Source organism: Tamandua tetradactyla, chromosome 5 (genome assembly GCF_023851605.1).
Source record: "Tamandua tetradactyla isolate mTamTet1 chromosome 5, mTamTet1.pri, whole genome shotgun sequence".
Lineage (NCBI taxonomy): Eukaryota > Metazoa > Chordata > Mammalia > Pilosa > Myrmecophagidae > Tamandua > Tamandua tetradactyla.
In genome coordinates, this window is record NC_135331.1 from 67614813 (window position 1) to 67627182 (window position 12370).

General features: G+C 34.5%; 1 protein-coding gene across 4 annotated transcripts in view; it reads left to right on the plus strand.

The window, feature by feature from the left end:
- Positions 1 to 12370, plus strand: part of PRKCI (protein kinase C iota) — a 108741-nt gene that overhangs the window by 49663 nt on the left and 46708 nt on the right. For all 4 annotated transcript variants that reach the window (XM_077161017.1, XM_077161015.1, XM_077161018.1 and 1 more), the window contains 2 exons: positions 7474 to 7563; positions 9063 to 9113. In XM_077161017.1, coding sequence (XP_077017132.1) covers positions 7474 to 7563; positions 9063 to 9113 — 141 coding nt within the window. The remainder of the gene's footprint in view (positions 1 to 7473; positions 7564 to 9062; positions 9114 to 12370) is intronic.

The window sequence follows — 12370 nt, forward strand, 5'->3', positions numbered from 1 at the left end:
TAATACACCTTAAACCAAAAAGGGGATATCTATATAATGCATAAGTATAACCTCCAGGATAATCTCTCACCTCTGTTTGAAATCTCTCAGCCACTGACACTTTATTTTGTCTCATTTCTCTCTCCCCCATTTTGATCGAGAAGGTTTTCTCAATCCTTTGATGCTGAGTCCAAGCTCATTCTAGCATTTCTGCCCCACATTGACAGGGAGGTTTACTCCCCTGGGAGTCATGTCACACGTAGAGACAGAGAGGGCAGCGAGTTTGCTTGCCCTGTTGGCTGAGAGAGAGATAGGGCACATCTGAGCAACAAAAGAAGTTCTCTGGGGGTGACTGTTAGACCTAATTTTTGTCAACCTTGCTAGGCCTAATTCTAAGTAGGCTTAGTCTATCCTTTGTGGGGTTAAGTTTCATATGAACCAATCCCAAGATTGATGGCTTGGCCTATTGATTTGGTTGTCCCACAACCACGACTGCTTGCAAAGAATATCAGGAATTCTCCAAATGGGGAAGTTGGATTGTCCCCCTTTCTCACCATTCCCCCAAGGGGTATTTTGCAAATACTTCTTTATTTACTGTTCAAATGACTCTGGGATTTATTGGGGCATCACACTGGACAAACCTACAAAATCTCATGCCCTGTTCAAGGTTCCATGTACGTATGGTGTCCAATTAACCTGTCCATAGGAAATAATAAAAATTTTATACCAAATAAACATTTTTTTGCTTTATTCTCACACAGAAGTTGATGTTTTAAAATATGAATGACCATCTATTTTCAACACCCTACAAAATTGACATTCCTTTGTTCTTCCTCATGCAAAAACGTTTTTTAATTTGTACATTTAGTCACTAACATTGTACACTCGAGGCATTCCTAGATTATACCATCTCAGTCTTTATCATCTGTTTTTCCTTCTGGTTTCATATGTGAAACCAGCCCTCTTCCCTCTATCATTCTCCATTCAGCATTACGATGTGTTTTGGGATACAGAACTAGGAAAAGTCTTACATGTCCTTTTTCAGACTTTTCCTGTTTAAATTTTTTTTTATTAGCAAGCTTATGGGTTTATAGAACAATCAGGCATAAAATACAGGATTCCTGTACACCACCCTTCGATCAACACCATGCATTGTTGTGGAACAATTGTTATAATTGGTGATAGCGTATTTTTATAATTATACTATTATTTAAAGTCCATTGTTTAACTTAGGATTCTCTATTTGTGTAGTGTAGTTCCATGGATTTTTAAAAAATGTTTATTCTGTTACCATATGTATAATCTAACATTTCCCCTTTTAATCATATTCAGATACACCTATACACACACGCATCAGTATTTTTAATTGCATTTACAATGTTGTGCTACCATCATCACCATTCATAACCAAAACATTTCTATCATTCCAGTTAAGAACCTTGTACACTTTAATCCTTCCCATTCCCTCTCCCCACCCTGTCTCCTCGTAGTGTATATTCTAGACTCAGACTCTATGACTGTGCTTATTCTAATTGTTTCAAAACAGTGAGGTCATGCAATATTTGCCCTTTCAGGTCTGGCTTATTTCACTCAACTTGGTGTCTCCTGTTTATTCTTGAACATGTGTTTCTCCAGATAATTTTTTTTTGTCAGATTTTTAAAAATGTGTATACCACGTACAGTGGAATATTATGCCACTGTAAAAAGAAATGAAGTTCTGAGCCATGACAACACCATGTTGAGTGAAATAAGGATACATATAGTATGACTTCATTTATATGAAGTAACTAGAAATGCAAATTTTTAGAGAAAAGAAAGTAGATTATAGGCTAGCAGAAGTGGGGGAGTGGGGAATTAATGCTTAATACAAGGTACAGATGGAAGTATTTTGGTAATGAATGGTGATGATGGGAGCACAACATCGTGAATATTAATATTACTGAATTTTATGCTTAATCGGGACTTTTATGTTGCACATATTTTACCATAATTTTTTTTCAAATCCTGCTAGAGTTTTTAGGGGGAGGGATTATGTTCTTTTATATTAATTTGTTAGAGAATTGACATTTTACATGTTGCTTCTTTCTAACTCCATTCATTCAAGTTTTATTTTATGCCACTCAGTATAGTTGTTTTGTTTTGTTTACATAGTTTTCTCCACATTTCTTTAAAATTTGTTCCTAGATTAAAAAAAAATGTTTCTACTGGATAAAATCTTTTTTTTTAATATACTTTTTGCTTTGAGATAGGTAGATGAAGAATGACTGCTAATGGATAAGGGGTTTCTTTTGGGATGATGAAAATCTATTGTGATGGCTGCGTAACTCTGAAGATTCTAAAAACCACTTAATCTTACACTTTGTATAGTTTGTAAATTATACCTAATAAAATTCTGAAAGAAATTAGTTTATATTTACCATTTTTAAAATACTACCTCTTTAGTGTAAGGTTTTTCAGAAGATGTGACATTTGACCTGGGTCTTGTGAAATTCAGTTTGAAGATTCAACTTGAAAACTGGTAGGAATAAATTTTGATTATTTATTGTTGTGTAACAAATCACCTCAAAATTTAGTGATTTTAAAAGCTACCATTTCATTATCTCTCACAGTTTTGTGAGTTCGCTTCCTTTGCTGATCTCGTCTGAGGTCTCTCTTGTAATTGAGTTAGATGGCAGGTGGGTCTAGAGACATCTGGAGACAACTGGAATGCTGGTATGATTGGTTCTCTGTCTCTGTGTGATGGCAGGGCTCTCCTCTCTATATAGCCTTTCCTCATTACCTCTTCAGCAATAGTAGCACAACTTCTTATGTAGTAGGTCAGGGATCCCAAAGCATGAAAAGCAAAAGCTATTAGCCCTTGTTAAGACTGGAGCCTGGACATGGCACAGCACCACTTCTGTGGCTCTCTCTTGGTTAGTGTAGTTTCAGAGCTGGTCTAGATTCAAGAGGTGGGAAAATAAAAATAACCCTTTATGGGAGGAGTGATGTTTTGTGACCTGTACTTTGCTCTTTAACCACAAATTACGCTCCTTCCATGTGCAAATCCCCAAAAGTCTCATCTATTAAGATATCAGACTCAAAGCCCAAGATCTTGTCATCTAAGTCAGTACCAGGTATGGGTGAGGCTTCTTGGTTGCCACTCATGTAGTTGTGAAAACCTGTAAAATATTGAGGAAGTTCTGTAAAATATTGAGGAAGTTCTATAAATATTGAGACCTGCTTGCTATATTGGATAAGATAATACATATCTGCTTACCTACATATCCAGTATATTTACTTTTATACCCAATAAATTCAGTTATAAGTAATATTTCCACTTCTCCACTTTATTGGATATAGTGGATAAAATAACTCATCTACTATATTGAATGTAGTGGATAAGATAAGGGCAGAAGAATACAGGGGAACTAAAATATTCCCATTCACAAAGTGGGGTAGGGTGGCTAGAATGAGATATATAGATAGATAGATAGATAGATAGATAGATAGATAGATAGATAGATAGATAGATAGATAGATAGATAGATAGATAGATAGATAGATAGATAGATAGATAGATAGATAGATAGATAGATAGATAGATAGATAGATAGATAGATAGATAGATAGATAGATAGATAGATAGATAGATAGATAGATAGATAGATATAAATATCTATCTATCTATCTATATATATAAATATTTTTATTGTAAACAACAAACATACAAACATTCTATAAATGGTGTCCATTCAGTGGCTCACAATATCATCACATAGTTGTGTATTCATCACCATGATCATTTTTAATGAGAGATTTATTACAGTCTGTTCCATAACCTTTCAGAAATACAGCTGGGCACAACTGTCAGTTCCTTGATTAAAACCTAGATTTACTGTCTGGGAGTGGTTTTCCATGGAGCTTGACTTTGACTTCTGAGTCATTCTTCCTTTGTCATAAGAAATGTTCTGTGTTTGCAGTTGAATACCTTTCTCAGACTGTTTCCTGAGAAAATAGGTTTCCACAGTTCTCTCCGTTTTTACCTGCTGTGTCCCTTTGAACTTAGTATATGCCTTTAAATCTCTGTGGGTCTCCTATGTATCAAATTGTAATCCAGTCCATTAGAAAAAAGCCATACCCACCAAGCTCTTTGAGACAGGTCCCTTTCTAATTTGGGCTGAAAGTCTGGGTGCTCTTAGACAGCATCCTTAAGATCTTAGAAGACATCTAGTTTAGCATAGAGTCTACAAGGCACCATCTTAAATTTTTCAGAGGTTTTAAAGGGTCTCATACCCTTGAGATTTTGACCAGATTTGATCTTTGCTTTCTAGCATGTATATCAGTACACATGCAGCTACTGCATTCATTTTAAAGCTTGTATAAATTCATAATAGACATTTAGTTTATTTCCAAACTCTTGTGAGTATAAGTACTGTTATGAATTTCCTTAACACAGGTATCATTTTTCATATATGTAAGTTTGTTTGAGGGTGAATACTTTAAGTAAAATTGCTGGCTTAAATTTTTTTTAATTAACTATATTGTCGAGTTGCCCTCTATAGAGTCTGTCCCACATTTTATTCTCATAGCAAAGTATAAGAGAAGGGCTAGATTTCAGAGTAACTTGAATGCTATGTAATATGTTAAAGGAATTGAAGAATCATTAAAAGCTTTAAAATGGGACGTTTGTATTTAGAGAGAAGACTTTGGCAATTTAGTGAGAAGATGTGAGAGAGGTGCTAGGTAAATAAACCAGTTGAGGCTAGTGTAATAATTTTCATGAAAAAAATAGACTCTCCACTAAGACAGCTAATTACAGTAGAATTTGAAGGACTGATATGCGACTTATCAGTGGTATATATGATAGAATTTGATGAATGATGTGCTTGTAAGATGAAGGGGAGGAGTAATCTAGGATGATTTTCAGATTTTTGGCTTGGATTTGTAGGTGAATGAAAGGTGAGTCAGAGGTCTTGTAATTTGGAGTTAAATACATTCTGATACTGTTAACCAATGTAGGAAAACAGGAAGAAGAAGTGTCACAGCTTTGGTGAGAGATAATATTTTGGACATCTTGAGTTTGAGAAGCACCTGTGGAATATAAAGAGAGGAGAGAAAGGAAGTTCAGAATATGGATACAGAGCTCAAGCCCAATATAGACATACAGGTTTGGGAACTGTAGCATGCAAGTGATAGTTGACCCCAGCAGGAGGTCATTTTGATGAAAGAAGGTCTGAGTGAAGAGGATCACAATTCCAACTGAGAGAAGCCGCCTGCAAGAAGAGTATAAGAGCTTTTTGAGAAAAGCTGTTATAAGATTCTGGTTGTTGCAAAGTTTGCCACAACTGAATCTTATTTAACCTCTAGTTTTAACTACCAGTATGCAGGAAATACAGCTGACAAAGAAATGTGTTGATGACATCAAAGTGCTACAGATATCAAAATCTGGATGATAGATGCTTTCTGTATGCTAAGTGATCCAGTTTCTTCAGTAAATTAAAATGCGTGGGTAACAATGAAGGGGGGAGACCTCGAGAGTAAAAGAGTATTATGTAGACATTGTTTAGATTCTGATCCAAACAATTCAATTGTTAAAATACTTTTTTAAAAATTGAGCTGCTTGTGGATGTGTGAATATTGTCTGTGAATTTTATGGTGAATTTAAAAATTTTATTGGTTTATGATGGTATTGTGATTATATTAAGGAATTTTTATCTTTTAGAGATATAGGGATTTGTTGGAAATACAATGGAGAAAGATAAGTGGTTGGGGATATGGGTGAGACAAGATTTTGTATACGTTTAAAAATTTCTCGGTGGGCAAGGGTAGTCAGTGGTAGAATTCTCACCTGCTGTGTGGAAGACCGGGGTTCAATTCCCAGCCCATGCACTTTAAAGAAAAGAAAAGAAAACAAACATGGAAGCAAAAGAAAGGAAAAACAAAATTCACCAAACGGTGCTGCAATAACAAGATACACAGAAAATGAATGAAATGACCCCCACCATATAGCATACAGAAAAAAATCCAAATAAAAAGTTAAAGAGAAGAGGAAGTAAACCAGGAGAAAGGTATTTTAGAAACCTAGATACACATTTTGTGTAGTTAGTGGGCAACTCTGTCAGATGCTATAGAGAGATCAACTAGAATGAAAAGATGCCATTGATTTTGGCAGTTAATTTCATGGCCTCTGCTACCACAATTTAAATGGAGTGTATGAACTAAAACCTGATAGCAAAGTTGTGAGGAATGAGTGAAAGATACATGGAGAGAGCAGGGTAGATCACTCTTGATACTAGGAAAACTTGTTTCATTATAAAACATTATAAAGCTATGTTTAAAAATACTAAAAATACATGCCTGGTTGGTTCAGTGGTAGAATGCTCGCCTGCCATGTTGGAGACCCAGGTTGTAAGGTGAAAAATTGAAGACTCTTCCCCTTAGTTTCATTCTACAGTTATTCCTAAGAAGTGTAGCTACTGAATGGAGAGAGATTTTTGAGAGGAAGAATCAAACATGTCTTTGTCTGAGAAGAGCTAGTGGAAGTAAAGAAAAGTTGGAAATGGAACGGAGAAGGTCTAATGGAATAACTCCCAGAGAAGATAAAAAAAAAAAAAAAGAAAGTAGGGATTTAGTGGCCAAGACAGAAAAAAAAAAATAGAGGTACTCATATCTTTGAGACAGCAGGAAAGAAGAAGAGATAAATAACTTCACTTTCTCACGTAGTAGCTCTCTCCTGAAAGTGACTGAGATTTGGATAGGATCAGTGGCGTCTAGTGTGTGGGAAGATTTGGTGTAACCTCAGGAATGAGCAAAAGAATGAGGGTGTGGAAGACCCAGCTCTGTCCCCGTCTGTGTTCCAGATGGCTGATTTACTGGAGAATGGCATCCAGGGTGATGTGCCGCCACATTGATTACCAGGGATGACTAAGGGGAAGGGTGGGAGGTGGTGCTGAGTCAAGAGTACTTTAGCAACTATGTTCCTTAAGTGACCACTTGGAGCAGAGTGCCATGTGAAGGAAAAATTTTGAAAAAGATCTGTAACTAAATTTAGTAATGATTACCTGGAGACCTCTAACTGACCACATAGTTGCAATGAAACTACTTTCACTTCCTCTGTTAAAGAAACAAGTAATGGAAAGCTTGTTCCTGCCCATTCCCATTACTCAAATTGTGGTTGAAATTTTAAAATGTATTCAGGGTAGGCTTTGTTGCTATATTTTGAATATACATAATATTAAGAATAAAATGAGTTTAAATGTATAAAATTTGGTGTCAGTTAGCCTCAGGGAATATTTTGTAGAAATAGAAATGGCACTATGTCACCTACTTCAGAAAATAGAAATGTCTAAAAAGCAGAAGATTTCTTCTTGTCAAATAGTTCTCTATGTATATAAAAATTGTTTTTCTCCGAGATTTATTATATTAATTTGTATATATTATGTATAAATTGCTTATTAATCATCATATTTAGAGGTTCTAAAAAGTGAGTTTTATTTTACTTTTTGTATTTTTTAGGAGACCCATGTACGGTATCATCTCAGTTGGAGTTAGAAGAAGCCTTTAGGCTTTATGAACTAAACAAGGATTCTGAACTCTTAATTCATGGTAAAAGAGTAGTCATTTCTTATTCTTCTATAGCTATTATTTATTGAAATAACTGTATATTCTTAACTATTTTAAATATAATCCTATGTTGTTTTCTTAATTTCTACCCTTCATTGCTATGTTTTTGCCCTTATTCAGTAGTTTGTCAATTGAAGTATGTTTCTTAAAGTCTTAAGAAATTTGTTCTGTGCATGTATCTTCTTGGATATTAAAATGCGATCTTAATGTTTCATAGTACACTTTAGGCGAGGATTTGAGAATTAGGGGCCTACTGAACCTACTGTATGCAAAAGGTATATCAAATATCCTTTCCTTTGTTTAAGAGTTAATAGAGAAACCATTTGCGCAGTGTTTTATAGACATTAGTGTGTTTAAACCTCAGTAACCCTAAGAGGTGGGTAGTGGCATAAAGAAGAAATCTGAATTCAGTGATCAAATAAATAACTGTAGATCTTAGGTATCTCCTTCTAAATCTGTGGGTTGTTTTCATTTTAGTTTGCTATCTCTCAAATGTTTTATGTCGTGTAGAATCTACTTAATATACTGCTTGTAATTACAGAACATTGGTAATATTTCCTGTAACATTTTAGGGAGCTGAAGGGGACCAAATCTAGGAAACTCTTTACATCTTGGAACAAATGTAAATCGTCCCCCAAGTATAGTGAATAATTTCAATACCTACTTAATATTCTGTTGTACTTTTCTTTACAGTGTATATTCTTAAAAGTTTGATTTGATTCTGCTTTCAGAATTTGATGTGGTAATTCCCAGGTGATCCATAATTTAGTTTAAGATCTTCGCAGAACTTCAGAAGTCATCTATCTTTTGTCACCTGTTTGTAGAATAAAACTTTGTAATGATGCTTAAAGAAATGTTGATCAATTATTTGGAAGTCTTTTTAGTTTTAATTTTTATTGGTTTTTATACTACATTACACATCTTTTTCATGTTAGCTTATAAAATAATATTAAGAATCATGATTCCCATACTCTGTATTTATTAAATCATATTCTGTAGTACATCACAGACTACAGATAATTGACTATATTCCTTCTCTTTATAAAAATGGTTTGAATTAGCATGTTTATAAATTTATGGTTCCTAAGGTAGCATACATTTTAGTAATTTGGGTGCTTTTCCAGTGTTACTTTATTCGTAATGTATTGTAATAAGCATGTCACTACAACAAGGACTAAGGGAATAGTAATTAATGATTTTAAGGGCAAAGAACCAATTAATGATAAAACAGGGACTGCAATTAGAGCTCCTAATGTGTGGTTTATAGACATGCTTCATTTCATAAAAAAAGTTTTATATAACCTTAATGAAATGGATTCCTTCAAAAAAATAATATTGACCATATGCTAAGAAGCTTATGTCAAGTAAAGGAGAGGGTCAGATAAAAATTTGGGTTAGTTTTTTGACATTTGAATCTAATAGTCTGTGTAATTTGCATGCCTTAAAATATGCTGTGTTAATTTTAGTTTATTTTCTTTCAGTATTCCCTTGTGTACCAGAACGTCCTGGCATGCCCTGTCCAGGAGAAGATAGTGAGTGTTTATATACTTCATATCTTTGAAAAGACTTACTTATGACTTGATGGCACAGATGAAAAGAAAGAAGTCAGAAATAGAACTTTATTGATTTCTTTTTCCTTTTTCAGTCTAATTTAGAATATATTAGCAACTGATTTCTTATTTTACTAAACTCTCTGCTTTGCCAGATCAAATTCAATATACACAGTTCTTAGTTACTTCTTATTCACATAATTATCTTTTGCATACATGAAAGACAAATGAACTAAATTATAGGTTGTGTTTCTTCCAAGTTTTTAATTTTGAAAATTTTCAACCTCTGAAAAAATTGAGATAACATTGAAAACAAAGATAGCCATATAGCCTTCTCCCAAATTTACCAATTATTCAACTTTTTTGTTTGGTTTTATCTCTGTGCACATATGTATATGTACATCTATATACATAATATACTCATTTTATTTTTCATTTTTTGCTGTACCGTTTGAGAGTAACTGACATGACATTTCATCTCAAAATACCTAAGCATGTATGCTTATGAATTGTGATGGGAATTTCTTCTGAATGTCTAAGCTCGTGGCTACCATTAATGAGATGAGCAAAACAGACAATGATTTGGTCTGTTGTAACTTAAATGTGCAGACATTTTTTAAGCAGTTGTGTTGAGTTAAATTCACGTACCATACGATACATTTAAAGTGTACAGCCAGTTTCTTCTAATATATTCACAGAGTTAGATTTCATCATTACAATCAATTCTAGAACCTTTTCACCCACAAGAGAGTTCACAATGGTATACAGTCCCATATTTTATCCTCTGGCTTTTCTTCTAGTTACATACCCAACCTAAACATTCCCATTCAACCACAGTCACATCCACATATCATCACTGTTAATTATACTCACTGTAACGTGCTACTATCACCTCTATCCATTTCCAAACATTTACAATCAACCTTACCACAAATTCTGCACAAAACATCAGCTCTCCATTTTCTGCTTTCATTCTATCTTTTGTTGACTTATGTACTAGATGATAGCACCATGAGTTTTCTAGTTATATTTAGCTCATATTGGTGAGGTCATACAATATTTACCTTTTTGTGTGTGACTTATTTCATTCAAAATGATGTCCTCAAGATTCATCCATGTTATCACAGGCATCAAGACATTATTTCTTCCTACAGCTAAATAATATATACCATATTTTGTTTATCCATTCATCAGGTCATAGACACCTGGGTTGTTTCAATCTTTTGGCTGTTGTGAATAATGTCACAGTGAACATCAGTGTGCAGAAGTCTGTTGTGTTCTTGCCTCCAGTTCTTCTGAGTATATATGTAGTGACTAGCAGAATTGCAGGATCATATGGCATTTCTATATTTAGCTTCCTGAGGATCCACCAAATAGTCTTCCAGAGTGTCTGTACCATTCCATATTCCCACCAACAGTGAATAAGTATTCCTATTTCTCCACATCCTAACACTTGTAGTTTTCTGTTTTTTTAAATTAATCGCCATTCTGATAGGTGTGAAATGGTATCGCATTGTGGTTTTGATTTGCATTTCCCTAATAGCTAGTGATGTTGAGCATCTTTTCATGTTTGTATATTATTCTTGTTGGAACAATGTCTATTTGAGCCTTTTGCCAATTTTTAAAAATTGGGTTGTTTTGTCTTTTTATCGTTGAGTTATAGAATCTCTTTATATATCCTGTATATTAAACCGTAATCTGATACTGTGATTTCCAAATATCTTCTCCCATTGAGTAGGTTGCCTTTTCACCCTCTTGACAAAGTCCTTTGACGCCCAAAAGCACTCAATTTTGAGAAATACCCATTTATCTTTTTTTTTTTTTCCATTTATCTATTGTTTTTGGTGCTTATGCTTTGGGTGTAGAGACTAAGAAACCAGCACCTATCACCTGATCTTGGAGCTGCTTATCTACATTTCTTCCTGGAGTTTTATTGTACTGACTCTTATATTCAGGTCTTTGATTCATTTTGTGTAGTTTTTTTTTTCTTTTTACATGGGCAAGCACCAGGAATCAAACCCAGGTCTCTGGTATGGCAGGTGACCCACTGAGCCACTGTTGTCTACCCAAACTGTGTTGTATATATGTATATATATTGTATATATTTTTTGGCATGGGCAGGCTCTGGGAATCGAACCTGGGTCTCTGGGCGTTAATTTTTGTATAAGGTGTGAGATAGGGGTCATCTTTAATTCTTTTGCATATGGATATCTAGTCCTCCCAGCACCATTTGTAGAAGACACTGTTCTGTCCCAGTGAATGGACCTGGCAGCGTTGTCAAAAATCAGTTGGCCATAGATATGAGGGTCCATTTCCGAACTCTAAATTTGTTTACGTTGTCTATCTTTATGCCAATACCATGCTGTTTTTACTACTGCAACTGTGTAATATACTTTAAAGCTGGGACATGAGAGTCCTCCAACTTCATTTTTCTTTTTCAAGATGGTTTTGACTATTTGGAGCCCCTTGCCCTTCCAAATAAATTTGATATTTGGCTTTTCTAATTCTGCAAACTAGGCTGTTGAAATTTGATTGGGATTTCACTGAATCTGTAAATCAGTTTGGGTAGGATTGACATCTTAACAACATTTCGTCTTCCAATCCTGAAAACAGAATGTCTTTCCATTTATTTAAGTTGTCATTGATTTCTTTTAACAATGTTTTATAGTTTTCTGTGTACATGTGCTCTACATTCTTGGTAAGTTATTTCCTTTTATTTGATTCTTTTAGTTCCGATTGTAAATGGAATTTTTGCCTGATTTCCTCAGATTGCTCATTGGTAGTGTATAGAAACACTATTTTTCACGTTGATGTTATCCTGCCACTTTGCTGAACTTATTTATTGGCTCTAGTAGCTTTGTTTTGGGTTTTTAATAACTTTCTAGGTGTAGGATCATATCATCTGCAAATAGTGAAAGTTTTACTTTTTCCTTTCCAATTTGGATGCCTTTTACTTCTTTTTCTTACCTAACTGCCCTAGTTAGAACTTTCAGCACAATATTGAATAACAGCAGTGATAGTAGGCATCCTTGTCTTGTTCCTTATCCCAACAGGAAGGCTTTCACTCTTTCACTATTGAGTACAATGTTAGCTGTGTTTTTTTGATATGTACCCTATATCATGTTGAGGAAGTTACCTTTGATTTCTACCTTTCGAAATGTTTCTTATCAAGAAAGGTTGCTGGATTTTGTCAAATGCCTTTTCTGTGTCAATCAAGATGAACATATGGTTATTCTCCT